This window comes from Ranitomeya variabilis, chromosome 3 (assembly GCF_051348905.1).
Source record: "Ranitomeya variabilis isolate aRanVar5 chromosome 3, aRanVar5.hap1, whole genome shotgun sequence".
In the NCBI taxonomy this organism is placed as follows: domain Eukaryota; kingdom Metazoa; phylum Chordata; class Amphibia; order Anura; family Dendrobatidae; genus Ranitomeya; species Ranitomeya variabilis.
The window spans coordinates 523,521,027-523,544,430 of NC_135234.1; the positions used below are offsets into that span (position 1 = coordinate 523,521,027).

General features: G+C 45.9%; 1 protein-coding gene across 2 annotated transcripts in view; it reads right to left on the reverse strand.

Moving 5' to 3' along the window:
* NAXD (NAD(P)HX dehydratase) overlaps nt 1-23,082 on the reverse strand; it is a 52,509-nt gene extending 29,427 nt beyond the window's left edge. The window contains exon 1 of one of the 2 annotated variants that reach the window (XM_077297002.1): nt 22,954-23,082. In XM_077297002.1, coding sequence (XP_077153117.1) covers nt 22,954-22,981 — 28 coding nt within the window. In that variant the 5' untranslated portion in view covers nt 22,982-23,082. Of the gene's footprint in view, nt 1-22,844 lie in introns of both variants that reach the window. The other variant, XM_077297000.1, reaches the window with a different exon arrangement.
* Between the last annotated feature and the right edge of the window lie 322 nt (nt 23,083-23,404).

The window sequence follows — 23,404 nt, forward strand, 5'->3', positions numbered from 1 at the left end:
CGGGCTAGCAGCGCAATGGTGCCTCAGGAACACACGATTAGGAGCACGCTGCCCCTCATATATCAGCATGGGGGAGCAGGGAGCCCGGGCTAGCAGTGCAATGGTGCCTCAGGAACACACGATTAGGAGCACGCTGCCCCTCATACATCAGCATGGGAGAGGAGGGAGCCCGGGCTAGCAGTGCATTGGTGCCTCAGGAACACACGATTAGGAGCACGCTGCCCCTCATATCAGCATGAAAGAGCAGGGAGCCCGGGCTAGCAGTGCAATGGTGCCTCAGGAACACACGATTAGGAGCACGCTGCCCCTCATACATCAGCATGGGAGAGGAGGGAGCCCGGGCTAGCAGTGCAATGGTGCCTCAGGAACACACGATTAGGAGCACGCTGCCCCTCATACATCAGCATGGGAGAGGAGGGAGCCCGGGCTAGCAGTGCATTGGTGCCTCAGGAACACACGATTAGGAGCACGCTGCCCCTCATATCAGCATGAAAGAGCAGGGAGCCCGGGCTAGCAGTGCAATGGTGCCTCAGGAACACACGATTAGGAGCACGCTGCCCCTCATATCAGCATGGGAGAGCAGGGAGCCCGGGCTAGCAGCGCAATGGTGCCTCAGGAACACACGATTAGGAGCACGCTGCCCCTCATATATCAGCATGGGAGAGGAGGGAGCCCGGGCTAGCAGCGCAATGGTGCCTCAGGAACACACGATTAGGAGCACGCTGCCCCTCATATCAGCATGGGAGAGCAGGGAGCCCGGGCTAGCAGTGCAATGGTGCCTCAGGAACACACGATTAGGAGCACGCTGCCCCTCATATATCAGCATGGGAGAGCAGGGAGCCCGGGCTAGCAGTGCAATGGTGTCTCAGGAACACACGATTAGGAGCACGCTGCCCCTGATATCAGCATAGGAGAGCAGGAATCCCGGGCTAGCAGTGCAACGGTGCCTCAGGAACACACGATTAGGAGCACGCTGCCCCTCATATCAGCATGGGAGAGCAGGGAGCCCGGGCTAGCAGTGCAATGGTGCCTCAGGAACACACAATTAGGAGCACGCTGCCCCTCATATCAGCATGGGAGAGCATGATTAGGAGCACGCTGCCCCATATATCAGCATGGGAGAGCGAGGAGTCCAGACTAGCACTGCAATGGTGCCTCAGGAACACACAATTAGGATCGCACTGCCCAACATATCAGCAAGGGAGAGCGGGGAGTCCGGGCAAGCAGTGCAATGGTGCCTCAGGAACACACGATTAGGCCATACACGTTAGATATCTGTCAGCTATGGCTCCCAATGTCCCCAAACACAGGAACGCTCGCTCCTCTGGCTGAGGCCCCTGTATGTATTAGATGGCTGACTGGCACCTTTGCAATCACTGGGGTGTGGGTGATCAAAATGGCGTCAGGACATGTTCCTGGCATATTTTGTGCTTTCCCATTGACTTGTAGCGAAAAGCATAACTGTGGTCACAGGAACACTGCTCAAGCTCCATCCAGATAAAGCTCTAGCTGAGAACACAAGAACGCTCAGATTTGGCTCTCTGCAGTGCGAAAAAAGCAAAGTACATATAGAACTTTAGCCCAGAAAACTACTGTACTCCTATAAATAATGTAAATAAAATAAAAATAAGACTGCAAAATAATACAAATTAACTTCAGTTTTGAAAATAAAATTTTAAAAACAAAATATACTGCAGAAAAAAAAAGTGCCTTTTTTTTAACATTGTATATCAATGTAGACTAAATCTGTCTACCACCAGAGATGATATAAAACCAATTACAATAACCACTGATTAAATGTATCTAAAAATGCAGGGTAGTTATATATGAAAATTACTATGCTTTTCAGCGTCCTCAAATAACCTCAATAAGGCTACGTTCACATTAGCGTTGCGTCATGCGCCCCTATATTTAACATGGGGGGCGCATGGACATGCGTTGCACTTGCGGTTGTGACGCATGCGTCACTGTGGTGCATGCGTCAGGGCGCAGAGGACGCTGCATGATGCAGTTTTTTCTGCGGCAAAAACCATGCAAAAGTGGACGCATGCCTCACAAAACGCTGCGTTGTGCATGCGTTTACATTTGCGTTGCGTCGCCGACGCTGCACTGCACAACGCAAATGTGAAAGTAGCCTAAGATACCAGGTTGTAGACACGCCACAATGAAAATGTATTTGCACTAAAGAAGCCTATAAGAAGGTCTCATTCATTTTATGTACAGATTTCTGTCTGATGTAGGCTAAACTGTAGTATGAATGATGCTTATATGTGAATATATATATATATATATATATAACCACAAATTATCCAAGCCATAATGCCACACAGGCCTGATATACCGTGTATATATACATACACAGTCATGAAAGAGATAAAGGAAATCTCTCATCAAAATGTACCCCCCAAAAAAACTATATGCACATGTAGCTCTTTCAAAGACAAGTTCAGCAATACATTTAGATAGTCAGTCCATTCCTCTGTTACAGATAATTTAGCAGTTGAATTTATATGCACAGGAGGCTGAAGACCTATTGTAGACCTGAAACCTCTGTCACTCCAGCTCTATCGCCCTCCCAGTGCTGCATCTTGCTTGACTAACAGCCTCTATGCTGTGTGACTTCAAACAGAAGAGCAGTCACTCAAGCAGGAGGCAGCAGCGCTGGATGAGAATAAGAGCTGGAGAGACAGAGGCTTCAGATATACAAATAGCTCATCAGCCTCCTTTGAACATCAGTTCAAACGCTGATTTCTCAGTAACAGACCCACCATGTAAATAAAGATATGGCTGGACTAGTCTTTGATAGACCTCAATGAACATACACTGCTCAAAAAAATAAAGGGAACACTTAAACAACAGAATATAACTCCAAGTAAATCAAACTGTCCACTTAGAAAGCAACGCTGATTGACAATCAATATCACATGCTGTTGTGCAAATGGAATAGACAACAGATTATTGGCAATTATCAATGCAAATTGCCTCTTCTGAGAAAAAGAGGACTTAACTCTATAGCGCCACCTGTTGGAAGTAGCGATCCTACAAGTCACAATCAACCCTTTAACGAGTCGTGCAATATGGCTTAGGATAAAAGCCAAATCAGTATCTCAATTCGCAGACACGGTGTTTCGGGCTGTTGGCCCTCGTCAGTGCGAAGCATGAGAACTGATTTGGCTAAGTGAGAGGCTCTGGACTGGGGTCTAAGTGGTAACGTTTCTCCTTATGGAGAGTGACATACCAGCTGGCTTGTCAAGGTAAGGCCTTGTCAAGGGAGGCGCTACCAGGAGACAGGCCAGTACACCAGGAGATGTGGAGGGGGCCGTAGGAGGGCAACAACCCAGCAGCAGGACCGCTACCTCAGCCTTTGTGCAAGGACGAACAGGAGAAGCACTGCCAGAGCCCTGCAAAATGACCTCCAGCAAGCCACAAATGTGCATGTGTCTGCACAAACGGTTAGAAACCGACTATGAGGATGGTCTGAGTGTCCGACGTCCACAGATGGGGGTTGTGCTCACAGCCCAACACCATGCAGGACGCTTGGCATTTGCCACAGAACACCAGGATTGGCAAATTCGCCACTGGCGCCCTGTGCTCTTCACAGATGAAAGCAGGTTCACACTGAGCACATGTGATAGAGTCTGGAGACGCCGTGGAGAGCGATCTGCCTGCAACATCCTTCAGCATGACCGGTTTGGCAGTGGGTAAGTAATCGTGTGGGGTGGCATTTCTTTGGAGGGCCGCACAGCCCTCCATGTGCTCACCAGACGTAGCCTGACTGCCATTAGATACCGAGATGAGATACTCAGACCCCTTGTGAGACCATATGCTGGTGCAGTTGGCCCTGGGTTCCTCCTAATGCAGTACAATGCCAGACCTCATGTGGCTGGAGTGAGTCAACAGTTCCTGCAAGATGAAGACATTGAAGCTATGGACTGGCCCACCCATTCCCCAGACTTGAATCCGATTGAACACATCTGGGACATCATGTCTTGCACCATCTACCAACGTCACGTTGCACCACAGACTGTCCAGGAGTTGGCAGATGCTTTAGTCCAGGTCTGGGAGGAGATCCCTCAGGAGACCATCCACCGCCTCATCAGGAGCATGCCTAGGCATTGTATGGAGGTTATACAGGCATGTGGAGGCCACACACACTACTGAGCATCATTTCCTTGTCTTAAGGCTTTTCCACGGAAGTTGTATCAGACTGCAATTTGATTTTCCACTTTGATTTTGAGTATCATTCCAACTCCAGACCTCCATGGGATATTAGTTGTGAGTTACATTGATCATTTTTAGGTTTTATTGTTCTCACCACATTCCACTATGCAATGAATAAAGATTTACAACTGGAATATTTCATTCAGTGATATCTAGGATGTGGGATTTTAGGGTTCCCTTTATTTTGTTTTAGCAGTGTATAACGTAAATAGTTTGGGGGGTTAAGAGGGTGAAATCTGGCTGACATGTTCTCTTTAGAGCCTCATTCAGATAGCCTTTTTTTCACTGCTGAATAGAAAAAAAAGAAATTATTTTAATCATTGTGCTGGATCAGAGTTTGGTCAGTCAGTTTTTACCATGAGGTTACACTCACATTTGTGTGACATGTCTGAATGCTGTCCGATTTGTTCTTAGACAGCACTTGGCCAGAGATATGTGTAAAAAGGAATTTCACCAATGATGGGCGAGCAGTAAAATGCTCGGGTGCTTGTTGTTCGGGTCAAGCAAACTGGAATACTCGGGTACTCGACCCGAGCAACGAGCCTAATGTAAGTCTATGGGAAAACCGAGCATTTTTGCCGCGCCCCCCAGGGTTCCTTTCAGGGTCTAAAAACGTCAGAAATCGATGAAAACAGTGCTCACATGACACGGGAACATCATGGGGAGGACCCCTGGAAGCATTTCTGACTCCTAGGTCACAGCTGTGAACAATATTGTCAGAGTCTTACGCCACTTTTACAGGTGCAAAATAAAACATACAAAAACAAAATGGATTTTCCAGGGAAATATGTTAAGGTGCATCCTTTCCAGGGTAATGACTTGTATATTCGGCAAAATAAATAACCCAAAACAAAAATGTACCTCCACCACTTGGGCTATGTTCACAAGTAGCGTTTTTGATGCGTTTTTCAACTTTAACATTGCTTTCAACCAAGACAAATGCATTCACTGGGAAATGTCATTGTATCATTTAACAACCCTAGCTGGCCATGTGGTGTGTGACACATAAGCACACACATCTTGTTTCATTTATGAAGGAGGGACTCTTAAAGTCACAAAGTCTATTTTTATAGGGTCATCAGGTGGCCTTTACTATTCTTAAAGGGCCAGCAGTTGGCCATCACTTTTCTTAGTGAGGCATCAGCCGGCTATGCTTGGTTGTTCCCATTATTAAACAGTGGGACTGTTATACTGTTATTGCGTATGCAGTAAGTGGCAGGGCTGTCCAAAATTTGGATGCACCCCAACAACTCATTCAACAGACATGTGGATGACCACATGCAACCAAAGTTCCCAGTATTCATTTGGTACTCCCATACTGTTTGCTTATGCATTGAGTGCAAGGCCTGCCCTGCACCAAAAAGTTACTCACACCCCAATAAGCCTTTGAAGACACGTACTGCATGGCCACATGAAAACAAAGTTCCCATTATTATGATTTTTTTTTTTTAAGTCACCTAAAGTTTGCCCATGAAGTGAATACAAGGCCTGCCCAATATTTGCACGCACTCCAATCCCCCAAGGAAGAAACGTGGAGGATAGCCTCTGAAAAAATGTTTTCCCAGTTTAACCCCTTCATGACCTTGGGATTTTTTGTTTTTCCGTGTTCGTTTTTCACTCCCCTCCTTCCCAGAGCCATAACTTTTTTATTTTTCCGTCAATTTGGCCATGTGAGGGCTTATCTTTTGCGGGACGAGTTGTACTTCATTGGTTTTAGCATGTCATGTACTAGAAAATGGGAAAAAAATTCCAAGTGCAGTGAAATTGCAAAAAAAGTGCAGTCCCACACTTGTTTTTTTGTTTGGCTTTTTTGCTAGGTTCACTAAGTGCTAAAACTGACCTGCCGTTATGATTCTCCAGGTCATTACGAGTTCATAGACACCTAACATGACTAGGTTATTTTTTACCTAAGTGGTGAAAAATAATTCCAAACTTTGCTAAAAAAAAAATAAAAAAAAAAATGCGCCATTTTCCGATACTCGTAGCGTCTCCATTTTTCATGATCTGGGGTCGGTTGAGGGCTTATTTTTTGCGTGCCGAGCTGGCGTTTTTAATTATAGCATTTTGGTGCAGATACGTTCTTTTGATCGCCCGTTATTGCATTTTAACCCCTTCATGACCCAGCCTATTTTGACCTTAATGACCTGGCCGTTTTTTGCAATTCTGACCAGTGTCCCTTTATGAGGTAATAACTCCGGAATGCTTCAATGGATCCTAGCGGTTCTGAGACTTTTTTCGTGACATATTGGGCTTCATGTTAGTGGTAAATTTAGGTCGATAATTTCTGCGTTTATTTGTGAAAAAAACTGAAATTTGGCGAAAATTTTGAAAATTTCACAATTTTCACATTTTGAATTGTTATTCTGTTAAACCAGAAAGTTATGTGACACAAAATAGTTAATAAATAACATTTCCCACATGTCTACTTTACATCAGCACAATTTTGGAAACAATTTTTTTTTTTTCTAGGAAGTTATAAGGGTTAAAATTTGACCAGTGAATTCAGGGTGGATAAAAATCAATGTTTTTTTAAAAAAATCAAAAAAATCGGATTTTTTTGATTTAAATCGGATTTTTTTGATTTAAATCGGATTTTTTTCAATAAACTGCTTTTTGAGGAAAATATTTTACCATCCAAAGGTTCTTCCATCATGAGATAAAGCTGAGATGTTTAACTCAGTAGAATAAAGGCTGTATATGTGTAACATTCACAATGCCATGCTCTTCCAGAGGTTTCTGTAGGATTAGTGGGCAGTTTCTCTCCTATATTATCACAGACGCTCGCTTTACTTACGCAGTTCTCAAAACTGAATTTGACTCCGCAGAGGTCCCAGCCTCTTCTTCATGGCAAAAATGTTACAACATGAACAGAGTTGAGAAAAAGACCTTAATCCTATTGTTCTACAAACCTATGAATACAGAATCAACCCCTTCAGTGCCAAGTCCAAGAAGTTAGACAATATGTTTCTGATTGTTTGGAGTGGAATAGATCTGCACAACACAAGAAGAATGTGAATCTAAGTGTTTTGAGGAGGAAGGGCAAGCAGACAAAAAAATGAAAGTGAAACTTTGAGCACAATCCTGCAGCATAGCCACAGACAGACAAGTCTGGATCTGTTTGTGTGTACGATCTGAGGTTTATTACATTCTTTCCTTATAATGGCAGCAGGCCGTAAAAGAGACCCAGTTTGGGAATATTTTAATGAAGCTCCTTCGCCTATCGGTAAGGCAGGCATGCGTGCAAAATGCAAACGATGCAACAAAGAGATGCAAGGCCTGGTGGCGTGAATGAGGCAACATCATGAGAAGTGCGGTGATGAAGATGACCAAAGAAACACTTCACTATCAACATCTTCATTTCCCTTCTGGTTGCAGTTTTCATAATGTGATTTCAAACGGCAAACAAGTCCTTGGATATCCTTTTGACAGTATTTGCACTTTGCTCTTGCACCTTTCTTTCCAAGATCTGCTGCTGGCATCTCAACAAAATGAACCCAAATAGGGTCTCTCTTACGACCTGCCATGGCTCACACAGATCACTTATGAAGTTTGATTGTTACTACAGCCAAGTACTGCTGACTATCCAACAAGTTTGGGCATGTCAACTGAATGGAAAAAGAAACTAAACCAAAAGTGAAACCAAGCTAGAAGTGTGGAATTAAAGGGGCAGTATGAACAAAATGTGGAGGCTATTAATAGTTTATACAATTAAGACATGCTGCTTTTAAACACCTACCTATTGCCATATAGTAAAACAAAAAAGATTTTTACTTACTTTGGGGTCCCCCCCTCACCCTGGCGTTAGATCGTTGCCCCTAGTTTCGTCCGTGTAACTATGGGCGCACATGCGCACTGCTCTCACTTCTCATTTTAATCGTGATTTATATTAAAAAAAACCTTTTGATTTAAATCAGTGATTTAAATCATGATTAAAATCATGATTTAAATCGATCCGATTTAAATAGAAAAAAATCTTTTGATTTAAATCGTGATTTAAATCATGATTTAAATCGGCGTGATTTAAATCAATCCACCCTGCCAGTGATTTCTCATTTTTACAACAAAATTTACAAAACCATTTTTTTTTAGGGACCACCTCACATTTGAAGTCAGTTTAAGGGTTCTATATGGCTGAAAATACCCAAAAGTGACACCATTCTAAAAACTGAACCCCTCAAGGTGCTCAAAACCACATTCAAGAAGTTTATTAACCCTTCAGGTGTTTCACAGCAGCAGAAGCAACATGGAAGGAAAAAGTGAACATTTAACTTTTTAGTCACAAAAATGATCTTTTAGCAACAATTTTTTTATTTTCCCAAGGGTAAAAGGAGAAACTGGACCACAAAAGTTGTTGTCCAATTTGTCCTGAGTACGCTGATACCTCATATGTGGGGGTAAACCACTGTTTGGGGGCAAGGCAGGGCTCGGAAGCAAAGGAGCGCCATTTGACTTTTTGAATGAAAAATTGCCTCCAATCTTTAGCGGACACCATGTCGCGCTTGGAGAGCCCCCGTGTGCCTAAACATTGGAGCTCCCCCACAAATGACCCCATTTTGGAAACTAGACGCCCCAAGGAACTTATCTAGATGCATAGTGAGCACTTTAAACCCCCAGGTGCTTCACAAATTGATCCGTAAAAATGAAAAAGTACTTTTTTTTCACAAAAAAATTCTTTTAGCCTCAATTTTTTCATTTTCACATGGGCAACAGGATAAAATGGATCTTAAAATTTATTGGGCAATTTCTCCTGAGTACACCGATACCTCATATGTGGGGGTAAACCACTGTTTAGGTGCACGGCAAGGCTTGGAAGGGAAGGAGCGCCATTTGACTTTTTGAATGAAAAATTATCTCCATCGTTAGCGGACACTATGTCGCGTTTGGAGAGCACCTGTGTGCCTAAACATTGGAGCTCCCCTACAAGTGACCCCATTTTGGAAACTAGACCTCCCAAGGAACTAATCTAGATGTGTGGTGAGCACTTTGAACCCCAAAGTGCTTCATAGAAGTTTATAACGCAGAGCCATGAAAATAAAAAATAATTTTTCTTTTCTCAAAAAATGATTTTTAGCCCGCAATTTTCCCAAGGGTTACAGGAGAAATTTGACCCCAGAAGTTGTTGTCCAGTTTCTCCTGAGTACGCTGGTACCCCATATGTGGGGGTAAACCACTGTTTGGGCACACGTCGGGGCTCGGAAGGGAGAGAGCACCATTTAAATTTTTCAACGCAAGATTGGCTGGAATCAATGGTGGCGCCATGTCGCGTTTGGAGACCCCCTGATGTGCCTACACAGTGGAAACCCCTCAATTCTAACTCTAACACTAACCCCAACACACCCCTAACCCTAATCCCAACCCTAACCCCAACACACCCCTAACCCTAGTCTTAACCCTAATTCCAACCCTAACTCGAATTCCAACCCTAACCCTAAGGCTATGTGCCCACGTTGCGGATTTGTGTGCGGATTTTTCCGCACTGTTTCTGAAAAATCTGCAGGTAAAACGCAGTGTGCTTTACCTGCGGATTTACCGCAGATTTCCAGTGTTTTTTGTGTGGATTTCACCTGCCGATTCCTATTATGGAGCAGGTGTAAAATGCTACGGAATCCGCACAAAGAATTGACATGCTGCGGAAAATACAACGCAGCGTTTCCGCGCTGTATTTTCCGCACCATGGACAAAGCGGATTTGGTTTTCCATAGGTTTACGTGGTACTGAAAACGTGATGGAAAACTGCTACGAATCCGCAGCGACCAATCCGCTGCGGATCCGCAGCCAAATCTGCACCATGTGCACATAGCCTAATTCTAACCCTAATTCCAACCCTAGCCCTAATTCTAACCCTAACTCTAACCCTAATTGTAACCCTAACCCTAATTGTAACCCTATCCCTAAGTGCAACCCTATCCCTAAGTGCAACCCTATCCCTAAGTGCAACCCTATCCCTAAGTGCAACCCTATCCCTAAGTGCAACCCTATCCCTAAGTGCAACCCTATCCCTAAGTGCAACCCTATCCCTAAGTGCAACCCTATCCCTAAGTGCAACCCTATCCCTAAGTGCAACCCTATCCCTAAGTGCAACCCTACCCCTAACCCTAATCCTAACAGAAAAACAAAAATAAATATATTTTCAGTATTTAATTATTGTTTCTACCTATGGGGGTGATAAAGGGGGGGTTTATTTACTATTTTTTTTATTTTGATCGCTGTGATAGAACCTATCGCAGCGATCAAAATGTGCAAGGAACGAATCTGCCAGCCGGCAGATTCGGCCGGCGCACTGCGCATGCGCCCGCCATTTTCCAAGATGGCGGCGCCCATGCGAGAAGACCGAGGACATCGGGAAGGACACCGGGACTAGGTAAGTATGGGGGGTGCGATCGGACAGCGGGAGGGGCAGAGGGGAGGACGGGGAAGTTTCGGATGGGAGAGGAAGGCGCTTAGGACAGGACGGAGGGGTACGGAACACTGACGGCGGCTGCAGATCACCGCCGTCAGTCGGTAGGGGGGGCAGATCGGGGTCTCCAGCCATGGCAGATGCTATTGCAGCATCGGCCATGGCTGGATTGTAATATTTCACCAATTTTCATAGGTGAAATATTACAGATTGCTCTGATTGGCTGTTGAAAGTGAAACAGCCAATCAGAGCGATCGTAGCCACGGGGGGGGCCAAGCCACCCCCCCTGGGCTGAAGTACCACTCCCCCTGTCCCTGCATGTCGGGTGATATTGGAGTTAACCCTTTCACCCGGCCTGCAGGGACGCGATCATTCTGTGACACAGCATATGCGTCACAGGTTGGATTGGCACCGACTTTCATGACGCATACGCTGTGTCACAGGTCGGGAAGGGGTTAATGCAATGTCACGGCGACAAAAAAAACGTAATTCTGGCGTGTCTAATTTTTTTCTCGCTACGCTGTTTAGCGATCAGGTTAATGCTTTTTTTTTTATTGATAGATCGGGCGATTCTGAAAGCGGCGATACCAAATATGTGTAGGTTTGATTTTTTTTTTTATTGATTTATTTTGATTGGGGCGAAAGGGGGGTGATTTAAACTTATATATTTTTTTCACATTTTTTTTTTTACTTTTGCCATGCTTCAATAGCCTCCATGGGAGGCTAGAAGCAGGCACAGCACGATCGGCTCTGCTACATAGCAGCGATCTGCTGTTCGCTGCTATGTAGCAGAAAAATGATAATTACTTACGGGTAATTTGATTTTCCAGATCCATGACAGCACCGGTACATGAGAGATGGTCCCGCCCCCAAGAATAGGAAACCTGCAGAGGAGATAAAAGATGGGGGCGGCACCTCTCTCCTCAGTTTGTTTACAGAGAATGTAAGGTAACCGCTTTGTCAGTCTTAGGCATATATACATTATATTAAACGCTAAAGACTATCTATTGTTATAATAAGTGGTTATTGCCCCATCTTATGTATGTATCTGTTTGTTTTTTTTTTGTTTTTTTTGTGAATCACATAACCATCACCAAGATAGGGCGGGAATTAGAGCGGTGCTGTCATGGATCTGGAAAATCAAATTACCCGTAAGTAATTATCATTTTTTCCCTTCCCCATGACAGCACCGGTACATGAGAGGAAGAAATAGAAAGAACCTCTAGGGTGGGATAACGGCAGATAGCACTTTTCTCCCAAAGGCGAGATCTGATAGCCCCAGATTTAATCTATAATGGCGGAAGAAAGTAGAGGGTGAAGACCATACTGCTGCATTACAGATTTGCTCTATAGACGCATTTGCCCTCTCTGCCCAAGATGTGGAAATAGCCCTAGTAGAGTGGGCCGTAACACCAGGTGGAGGGACCTGCGCCGCAGAGGAATAGGAAAGTGATATAGCCATACGGAGCCACCGTGCAATGGTTGATTTTGTGGCCTTTTTACCCCTGTTTGCCCCCTGAAAGGAGACAAAAAGGGCTGAAGACTGTCGCCATGGATTTGTCACTTCTATATATTGAAGTAGGCAACGTCTGACGTCCAAGCAATGGATTGGCACAAAATGAGGGCAAGACTATCTCCTGGTCCCTGTGGAATTTTGAGTTGACCTTTGGTAAGAAGGCCGGATCAGATTTTATAATTACCCTGTCCTCTAGAAATGTAGTGTAAGGAGGGTCTATAGATATAGCCTGGAGCTCACTAATGCGTCTGGCTGAGGTAAGGGCAATCAGGAGAACCATTTTTAAAGTTAGCGCTTTCACCGATATAGAGGAAAGAGGCTCAAAGGGAGAGGTGGTCAAAGCATTTAAAACTAAATTTAAATCCCAGGGAGCGACCTTTGGACGAGGTTTGAATGGTCTGGCTTTAAAGGAGGCCCGAATGAACCTACACACCCAGGGGTGATCAGCCAATTTTTGGTCAAACAGGGCGCTAAGCGCCGAGACTTGCACTTTTAGGGTGCTGGTAGATAATCCTCTCTCCAGACCCTTTTGGAGAAATTCTAAGATTTCTGATATAGGGACTTTCTGAACGGTATCTGTTATCCCTCGGCCTGAAAATTCTAAAAATTTTCCCCAAACCCTTTGATATTTATCAGCTGTGATCTTCTTTCTACTGGACAGCAGAGTAGTAACTAACGGATCCGAGAATCCCTTCGCTAGCAGAAGTCCCCTCTCAAGTTCCAAGCAGTGAGGTGTAGACTGTGTACTTGAGGATGTGTCACTGGACCCTGGTGCAGGAGATTTGGAACATCTGGAAGGATCCATGGGTCCGAGATGGACATACGTCTGAGCCAAGTGAACCAAGCTCTTTGGCCAGAAGGGTGCGATTAAGATTATGCGCGATTTCTCTTCTCGGATCTTCTTCAGGACTGTAGGGATTAATGGGATTGGGGGAAACGCGTAGGCTAATTGGAATCTCCATTGGTGCAGCAACGCATCTACTCCTTCCGGGTTCTCTTTCGGGTTCAGAGAGTAGAATCTTTCTACCTTTCGATTCTGCCTTGTGGAGAAAAGATCCACTTGAGGAAGCCCCCAGATGGCACAGATTTCTCCAAAATTTTTTTGATTTAGAGACCACTCGCCCTGGTGCAGGACGTGACGACTCAGAGTCTGCGACAAGGTTGTCCGACCCCTTTAAGTGTGTACTTGTAAGAGATAAGAGATGGTTTTCGGCCCAACGAAATAGCCTTCTTGCTTCTTCCATTAGGGGACTTGATCTCGTTCCTCCCTGTCGATTTATATACGATACCGTTGTGCTGTTGTCGGACAACACTACCAGATGTCTTCCTTTGACGTCCTCTTCCGTTCGAAGAATCGCTTGCCTTACCGCTGTTAATTCCTTAAGGTTTGAGGAGGCTAATTGCATCTGTGGATCCCATAGACCCTGTAGGATCCGACCTGATAGGTGTGCCCCCCAACCTAACGGGCTCGCATCCGTGGTCAGTACCACCGGATTCTGGATTGACCATGGGACCCCTTTTTTTAGATTTTCGGAATCTAGCCACCAGCTTAGAGAGTCCCATACATGTTGTGACAATACGATTTTTCGATTTAAGTTGTAGGGTATTTTTGTTTGTTCTGACAGAATCTGCCACTGTAGGTCCCTTGAATGCAGTTGTGCCCATTGGACCTCCGGAATTGTTGCAGTTAGCATACCTAGGAGGGACATGGCTTCCCTCAACGAGACGGATTGGGCCGTCTATTTGTCTTACTCGCTGTTTTATGGCCTAGATCTTTCTGTCTGGAAGGACACAGTCTTGTCTGATTGAATTTAACTGAATTCCCAGGGACTCCTGTATCTGGACCGGAATCATTCTTGATTTTTTTAAGTTTATTATCCACCCCAGCCTGGTTAGTAGCTCTCGTACTTTCATAACTGCTTTTGTGCAATCTTCTTGATTGTCTGCTATAAGGAGGAAATCGTCTAAATAGGGCACTAGTAGAAAATGTTCTCTCCTCACGAAGGATGCTACTTCCGAAATTATTTTTGTAAAGATACGAGGAGCCACTGATACCCCGAAGGGGAGACATTGGTATTGTAGATGGGTGAAGACCTGTCCCAGCTGCACTACGAACCTTAGAAATTGTTGATGCTCCATGCTGATTGGTACATGATAGTAGGCATCTGTAAGGTCTATCACTGCCATGTAACATCCCGGATACAGCAGTTTTACCGCCATTCTCAGAGTCTCCATTTTGAATTTTTCCACTCGGATGAACTTGTTTAACTCTTTTAGGTTGAAAATTGTTCTTAATGACCCATCCGGTTTTGGTGTGAGGAATAGGGTGCTGTAAAAACCCCTCCCTATTTCCTGTGGAGGTACTCTTACCAGGACTTTTTTGTCTAGAAGAAGATGAACTTCTTTTTCGAGTACTATTTGGTTCTTTTTGGCCACACGAGTAACTTTTATTCGGTGAGGAGGCAGGGAGATAAAGTTTAATCGTAGGCCGTCGGATAACAGGTTGATTATCCATTGAGACAGCTGTAAGCTTACCCACTGATGGACAAAAAAAACGTAACCTTCCTCCCACCTGGAACATGGCGTCATTGTTTGGGATCTGGTTTTGGAGGTTTACTGAAAAGTAAACCTCTCTCTCTTCTTTCACCCCAGGTTTTTCCCCGTGTGGCCCTATCCGTTGGACGACCCCGGCCTGCTCTACCCGATCCTCGAAAGGACCGACGATTGTCATACCAACGTCGTTTAAAGAAGGGAGGTGGAGGGAAGTGTTTCTTCTTATCCGCCGCTTTTTCTAAAATTTCATCTAATGCCCTCCCGAATAAATATTGCCCCTCACAGGGTACAGCACAGAGCTTCACTTTTGACTGAAAATCAGCATTCCAGTTTTTTAACCATAACGCTCTTCTGCCCGAATTAGAGAGGGCACTTGCCCGGGCAGCAAACCGTACAGAATCAATGGCAGCGTCCGCCCGCTGCATTTTGTAGTGAAGGGATGACTTCTAGAAGTCTGTCTCTTGGACACTTGTTTTTTATTTGGTCGCTTAGTTCATCTAGCCATTTAACCATGGCACGGGCAGTGCAAGTAGCCGCTACTCCAGGTTTGAACACCCAAGTTGAGGCTTCCCAGGCTGATTTTAGAAAGGCATCTGCCTTTTTATCTAGGGGGTCCTTTAGGGCACCCATATCCTCGAAAGGAAGTGCTATGCCCCTGGAGGTACTTACGATAGCCGCGTCCAACTTAGGCGCCTTTTCCCACTTTTCGCAAAGGAATATATTGCACATACATATATGCTGAGAGGTACATAACCATATCATGGGGTAGATCAGAAACTAGTAAAGTGTCAGTGCACGCAAAAAGCTAGCCGTTCAGCCTATGAGTAGTAATAAAGGGACAAAATACGGGTACAGGGAAGTGTATAGCACTCGATATCTGATAATTACCTGCTGGTACGAGGGCTGCGGTGGGGGGAGGTTCCTCCTAGGACTAGGTGATTGGTGCGTATGTACTGTCGCAAAATGCCGGCGGAGCCCCGCCACACCACCGTATCGGTCGCAAAATGCAAGCGGAGCCCCGCCACACCGCCGCTGAACCTGTCGCAAAATACCTCCGGGAACCCCAGAGCACCACCGCCACACCAGTCTGGGACGGGATTTACCAAAGGCCACCGCACCAGCCTGGGCCACCGAACAACCCCTTTAACCACGCTCCCCTGTGACCACTCCTCCACCTGTGCCGATCCCCCCCTGGTAAGCTGAATCCAGACTGTAAGACGGACCCCGTTTGACACATTATTTTTTTCCCTATTTTCCTTCTGAAAATTTGGGGTGCGTCTTATGCTCCGATGCGTCTTATAGTCCGAAAAATACAGTACATACCCATACCATACATAAACACATATACCGTACATACACACATCGTACATAAACGCATAGATACACATATACCATACATATACATCGAACATACATATACTGTATGTGCACACACAGATATAATGTATATACCCATATCGTACATACACACACATATACCGTACATACAGTACAGACAAAAAGTTTGGACACACCTTCTCACTTAAAGATTTTTCTGTATTTTCGTGACTATGAAAAGTGTACATTCACACTGAAGGCATCAAAACTATGAATTAACATATGTGGAATTATATACTTAACAAAAAAAAGTGTGAAACAACTGAAATTGTGTCTTATATTCTAGGTTCTTCAAAGTAGACACCCTTTGCTTTGATGACTGCTTTGCACGCTCTTGGCATTCTCTTGATGAGCTTTTCAAGAGGTAGTCACCGGGAATGGTCTTCACTTCACAGGTGTGCTCTGTCAGGTTTTATGAGTGGGATTTCTTGCCTTATAAATAGGGTTGAGACCATCAGTTGTGTTGTGCAGAAGTCTGGTGGATACACAGATGATAGTCCTACTAAATAGACTGTTAGAATTTGTATTATGGCCAGAAAAAAGCAGCTAAGTAAAGAAAAACGAGTGACCATCATTACTTTAAGAAATTAATGTCAGTCAGTCCAAAAAATTAGGCAAACTTTGAAAGTGCCCCCAAGTGCAGTGGCAAAAACCATCAAGCGCTACAAAGAAACTGGCTCACATGAGGACCGCCCCAGGAAAGGAAGACCAAGAGTCACCTCTGCTTCTGAGGATAAGTTTATCTGAGTCACCAGCCTCAGAAATCGCAGGTTAAGAGCAGCTCTGATTAGAGGCCAGATCAATGCCACACAGAGTTCTAGCAGCAGACACATCTCTACAACAACTGTTAAGAGGAGACTTTGTGCAGCAGCCCTTCATGGTAAAATAGCTGCTGGGAAACCACTGCTAAGGACAGGCAACAAGCAAAAGAGACTTGTTTGGGCTAAAGAACACAAGGAATGGACATTAGACCAGTGGAAATCTGTGCTTTGGTCTGATGAGTCCAAATTTGAGATCTTTGTTCCAATCACCATGTCTTTGTGCGATGCAGAAAAGGTGAACGGATGGACTCTACATGCCTGGTTCCCACCGTGAAGCATGGAGGAGGTGTGATGTGTGGGGGTGCTTTGCTGGTGACACTGTTGGAGATTTATTTAAAATTGAAGGCATACTGAAACAGCATGGCTACCACAGCATCTTACAGCGGCATGCTATTCCATCCGGTTTGCGTTTAGTTGGACCATCATTTATTTTTCAACAGGACAATGACCCCAAACACACCTCCAGGCTGTGTAAGGGCTATTTGACCAAGGAGGAGAGTGATGGGGTGCTACGCCAGACCTGAACCCAATCGAGATGGTTTGGGGTGAGCTGGACCGCAGAGTGAAGGCAAAAGAGCCAACAAGTGGTAAGCATCTCTGGGAACTCCTTCAAGATTGCTGGAAGACCATTCCCGGTGACTGCCTCTTGAAGCTCATGAAGAGAATGCCAAGAGTGTGCAAAGCAGTCATCAACGCAAAAGGTGGCTACTTTAAAGAACCTAGAATATAAGACATAATTTCAGTTGTTTCACACTTTTTTGTTAAGTCTATAATTCCTCATGTGTTAATTCATAGTTTTGATGCCTTCAGTGTTCATGTACAATTTTCATAGTCATGAAAATACAGAAAAATATTTAAATGAGAAGGTGTGTCCTAACTTTTGGTCTGTACTGTACATACACACAAACACAGACATACTGTACATACACACATGGTAACTATTGAACCTGTTCTAAGCCCGGGTGGAAAGCTTTTTTATTGGTACATTTCTGGAGCCATTTTTTTAGGACACTGTCTGCGAATTCGCATATAGTGTCTTCAATGAAATTACGTCAGCTAACATGGTATGCGCACGTGCTGGCTCTAGCGCCATTTTATTCAAGTAATTGTGAGGGGTTGACTCACTCAGCTGCTTGCAGAGGTAAATGCAGGAACGTTTCTTAGGCAAGTCACCTGCTAGTTTATTATAAAACAGCATTACCCATGCAGGGTTTAACAAAATAAAAATGGCCTTTCTGGCATAACAAAAGATAAATCACAGCCAAGTCCTCCTGGAGCCATATCTGGAGTCCCTCCTCTCCAAACTCAACACAGAGAAAAAAAAAAAAAAAAACAACAGTGGCTGAACATTTAACTCCCCAGCCATACCCTTAAGGTGGAAACATGGTGAGTAGGGTTGAGCGACTTTGACTTTTTTAGGGTAGAGTCATGTTTCGCGAAACCCGACTTTTTGAAAAGTCAAGTCGGGCGAAATCGGCCGATTACTGCGTTTTTTTTTTTTTTCTCTCTCCCTCCCTCTCTCCCCTCCGTCCCAGCACAGAAAATCTCGTGTTACACATTTCAAATCCCTACTGCGCACAAGCGATAAAATGATAGGCGTGCACGCCCCTAACCCTTATGTCATCACTCTGCCCACGCTCCTTCATTGGCTGAAAAAATGGCGCTAAACGCGTCATACGAAACGCGACTTTGGCGCCAAGATCGCGTACCGCATGGCCGACCCCACACAGGGATCGGGTCGGGTTTCATGAGACGCCGATTTTGCCAAAAGTCGGCGACTTATGAAAATGACCGATCCGTTTCGCTCAACCCTAATGGTGAGTATGCATCCCGCCCATCTCTGACCCACTAACCAAAAATACCCAGTCCCTTATCATGGCTGGTTAACCCCTTCAGCACACAACATGCTGGAGAGGAACTTAAGGGTTTTTAGATCACGGAAGAAAGCAATCTTCATGACACACATCTCCCTTGACAGAGTGCCAGTGACCAAGCCACAATGAACTACAACATCAACATAGCAGGTTCTTTCAATACCGCTGGATCAGTTTTTGCAGCGTTTTTGGTGAAAAAAAAGCACAGGTGCAACTGGATGTGAAACCCATTTTGTTTTCTTATAGCAATTATTTTGCTTCTTCCCACTGCAAGCAATAGTTTAAAGGGAACCTGTCACCCCCAAAATCGAAGGTGAGCTAAGCCCACCGGCATCAGGGGCTTATCTACAGCATTCTGTAATGCTGTAGATAAGCCCTCGATGTATCCTGAAAGATGAGAAAAAGAGGTTAGATTATACTCACCCAGGGGCGGTCCCGCTGCGGTCCGATGCGATGGGCGTCGCGGTCCGGTCCCTCCCATCTTCTTACGATCACATCCTCTTCTTGTCTTCTTGCCGTGGCTCCTGCGCAGGCTTACTTTGCCCTGTTGAGGGCAGAGCAAAGTACTGCAGTGCGCAGGCGCTGGGGCCTCTCTGACCTTTCCCGGCTGGAGCCACAGCCTGAAGACAGGAAGAGGACGTCATCGTTAAGAAGATGGGAGGCCCCGGACCGCGACGCCCATCGCATCGGACTGCCCCTGGGTGAGTATAATCTAACCTCTTTTTCTCCTCTTTCAGGATACATCTGGGGCTTATCTACAGCATTACAGAATGCTGTAGATAAGCCCCTGATGCCGGTGGGCTTAGCTCACCTTCGGGGGTGACAGGTTCCCTTTAATCGAATCAATAATAATAAACATAAAAAAAAAAAAAAAGAAGTTCCTCCCTAAATAATTTCTTTTGCCAAAATGTTTTCTGTTTTCACATATGTCTTGCATTGGTGGCCTAACAACTTGTACTGTTCATGTTTGCTAGGTGGAAGCGAAGCTGAACTTCGAGATGTTGCAATAGGCACAAAATCTGTGTTTTGACTGCTAAAGGGAACCTGTCACCCCCTCTGGCGTTTTTAACTAAAAAAGCCACCTTGTGCAGAACTAATACTGCATTCTGTGAAAGTGGCTCTTTTTGTGCTCCCTTCCAACGCAGCAATATTATTATAATTTTGGCGCCATACCTTTAGTCTGTCCGGGGGGGGGCACGTCTTTTCCCCCGGATACAACCGTCTCCCAGACATCAGTCAGCCCCTCCATGCGCCTGGCGCTGCCTCCTCTATCTTCAGTAACGTACTCGGCGCCTGCGCTGTGATTTTCTTTTCCATGCTTCTCCATGCGCCGTTTGCGCTGCCCTTCGACTCACATCATCTGATGGAATTCATCACACCCGAGGCCTGAGATCCCGCCCCGCAGTGTGAATAAGTCATAACACACTGCGGGGCGGGATCTCGGGCACACGCAGGCGCGAGATGAATTTCATCATTTAGTTTGTACAGAGCAGCGGGACAGGTAGTTAGAGAGTGTATGTGCACATGCATAGGCAGATTATAATGAGGGCAATCTGGGCTACTGCCTGGGACCCATGGCCCTCATTTTAATGTTTTGTGCATCGACATCGGCGATGCACATATACCAGCAGGTAGCTTTCCTTGCCCTGTGCGGCTGACAATACAGAATGGCAGCGCAGTTCCAGGGGAGCTCCCGTCTCCTCTGCTGTGACGTGTTAGCGCAATGACGCTGGCATGTATGCGTTGGCCAGTAGAAGTGGAGCCTCGGGGACTAAAGCAGAGTGCAGGGGGAACGGGAGCACAGTGAGAATGTATGTGCTGTGTTTTTTTATTAATATGTGTATGGGATGTGCGGGCTCGCACTGTATATAGGAGGCTATATAGGGGCTCATACTGTATATAGCTCACACCGTATATAGGAGGCTATGTGGGAGCTCATACCCAATATAGGAGGCTATATAGGGGCTCATACCATATATAGGAACTGATACCGTATATAGGAGGCTATGTGGGGGCTCATACTGCATATAGGAGGCTATATAGGGGTTCATAATATATATAGGGGCTCATACCGTATATAGGAGGCTATATACGGGTTCATAATGTATATAGGAGGCTACGTGGGGGCTCATACCGTATATAGGAGGCTATGTGGGAGCTCATACCGTATGTAGGAGGCTATATAGGGGCTCATACCATATATAGGAACTCATACTGTATATAGGAGGCTATGTGTGGGCTCATACCGTATATAGGAGGCTATGTGGGGGCTCATACTGTATATAGGAGGCTATATAGGGGTTCATAATGTATATAGGAGGCTATGTGGGGGCTCATACCGTACATAGGAGGCTATGTGGGGGCTCATACCGTACATAGGAGGCTATGTGGGGGCTCATACCGTACATAGGAGGCTATGTGAGGGCTCATACCATACATAGGAGGCTATGTGGGGGCTCATACCATATATAGGAGGCTATATAGGGGTTCATAATGCATATAGGAGGCTATATGGGGGCTCATACCGTATATAGGCGGCTATGTGGGGGCTCATACCGTATATAGGAGGCTATATAGGGGCTCGTACGTATATATGAAGCTATATAGGGGCTCATACCGTATATAGGCGGCTATGTGGGGGCTCATACCGTATATAGGCGGCTATGTGGGGGCTCATACCGTATATAGGCGGCTATGTGGGGGCTCATACCGTATATAGGCGGCTATGTGGGGGCTCATACCGTATATAGGAGGCTATATAGGGGCTCGTACGTATATATGAAGCTATATAGGGGCCCATACCGTATATAGGAGGCTATATAGGGGCTCATACGTATATAGGAAGCTATATAGGGGCTCATAACGCATATAGGAGGCTATATAGGGGCTCATACCGCATATAGGAGGCTATATAGGGGCTCATATGTATATAGGCAGCTATGAGGGGGCTCATACCGTATATAGGCAGCTCATACCATATATAGGAGGCTATGTGGGGGCTCATACCACGTATAGGGAGCTATATAGGGGCTCATACATAGGAGGCTATATAGGGGCTCATACCGCATATAGGAGGCTATATAGAGACAAACTTTATATAGGGTCCATCTATTATGTACAGTGCTGTACATAACGGAAAAATGCGCATGGCTTAGGCTACTTTCACACTAGCGTCGTTCCGACACTAGCAGTGAATGCGCCGCACAACGGGGGCAGCGGATTCAGTTTTACAACGCATCCGCTGCCCCATTGTGAGGTGCGGGGAGGTGGGGGCGGAGTTCCGGCCACGCATGCGCGGTCGGAAAAGACGGGAACGATGCACCAAAAAATGTTACAAGCAACGTTTTTTGGTGGCGATGGTCCGACGCAACCGTCGCACGACTGTTGCGACGTGTGGCAATGCGTCGCACTGCGTCGCTAATTCAAGTCTATGGAGAAAAAAACGCATCCTACAAGCAATTCTTTCTACAGAACGACGCATAGCGACGTGCAGTGCACAACGCTAGTGTGAAAGTAGCCTTAGCGCGCTACTATTTCTATCATTTTCAGTGTACAGATATGCACCAGAGCACCTGTGTTACTCACACGACCTATGACATGGCCTATCAAAGGAGATCATGTGACATGTGATACATCGGGTACCTACGAGGTCCACACCTTCTAAACTGCCCGTGGCCCGTGTTACTCTTATTAATCCGCCCCATACACACGCCTTCATACTCTGCATAGACTTCAGGACACCTTCATTTTACGCGATCAGGAGGCATCTGCCAAAGTGGTAGATCAATTTTAAACAAGTGGTGTAAAGTCAGACAGAAGTGTCCAGAGAGGCCCCAGTGTATCAGCCCCCCAGCTGCTGAGAAGTGTATAGGGGATGTCCAGGCGTAGGAGACTGATGGCCAGATCGGAGGGTCCTGGCCCACCCCTGTACACACTGTTGGCTGCCTGATTACACAGGACACGTCCAGGTGCTGGCGATCTTCAGGGTGCAGCTATAGAAACACACGTGCAGGTGAGGGCTCTGCACATAGGGGGCGCTGGGCACCAGGCGGTCAGTGCTCAGGCAGCCTCACAGCCGGAAGTACCTGCTTCCCGTAGAGCATACAGCAGACCTGCAGCCAGGACGCCCGCAGCGGCCGTAACTGTGAGTGCAGCGAGGGAGCCCCAGGACGCCATGACAGCCGTGCTCCTTACCTAGCGCTGTGCACCGAGCAACCAGCATCAGGCCACTTCCGGGATCTCAGTCCAGCAAGCAGCCTGAGGCACACGTGAGTGTCACCAACCAATCACAGAGGAGGTCCTACTGTGGGCGGTCATATGCTAGCTGTCAGAGTAGAGAGCCAATCAGTAGGCGGGATCCAGGTGAAGCTGTGACAGTGATTGCTTCAGTCTGGCAGCAGCACACTACAGAACATGACAGGAATGAAGGGAGCAACACGTCTTCTTCAGGCACAGGAGGCCGCTCAGAAACTGCGGCAGCCAGCACATGTCACATCAGGCACTGAGGCGGGAAGCAGTAATGGCTGACACGGCTATTCCGGCTGCAGCGGAGGGGTGACAACCAGAGGCGTAGCTAGAGGTTCAGCTCAGGGGGGGCGAAAAATCTGAGTGGGCCCCTAACCAATAGCCCTGATTGCACCTGAGG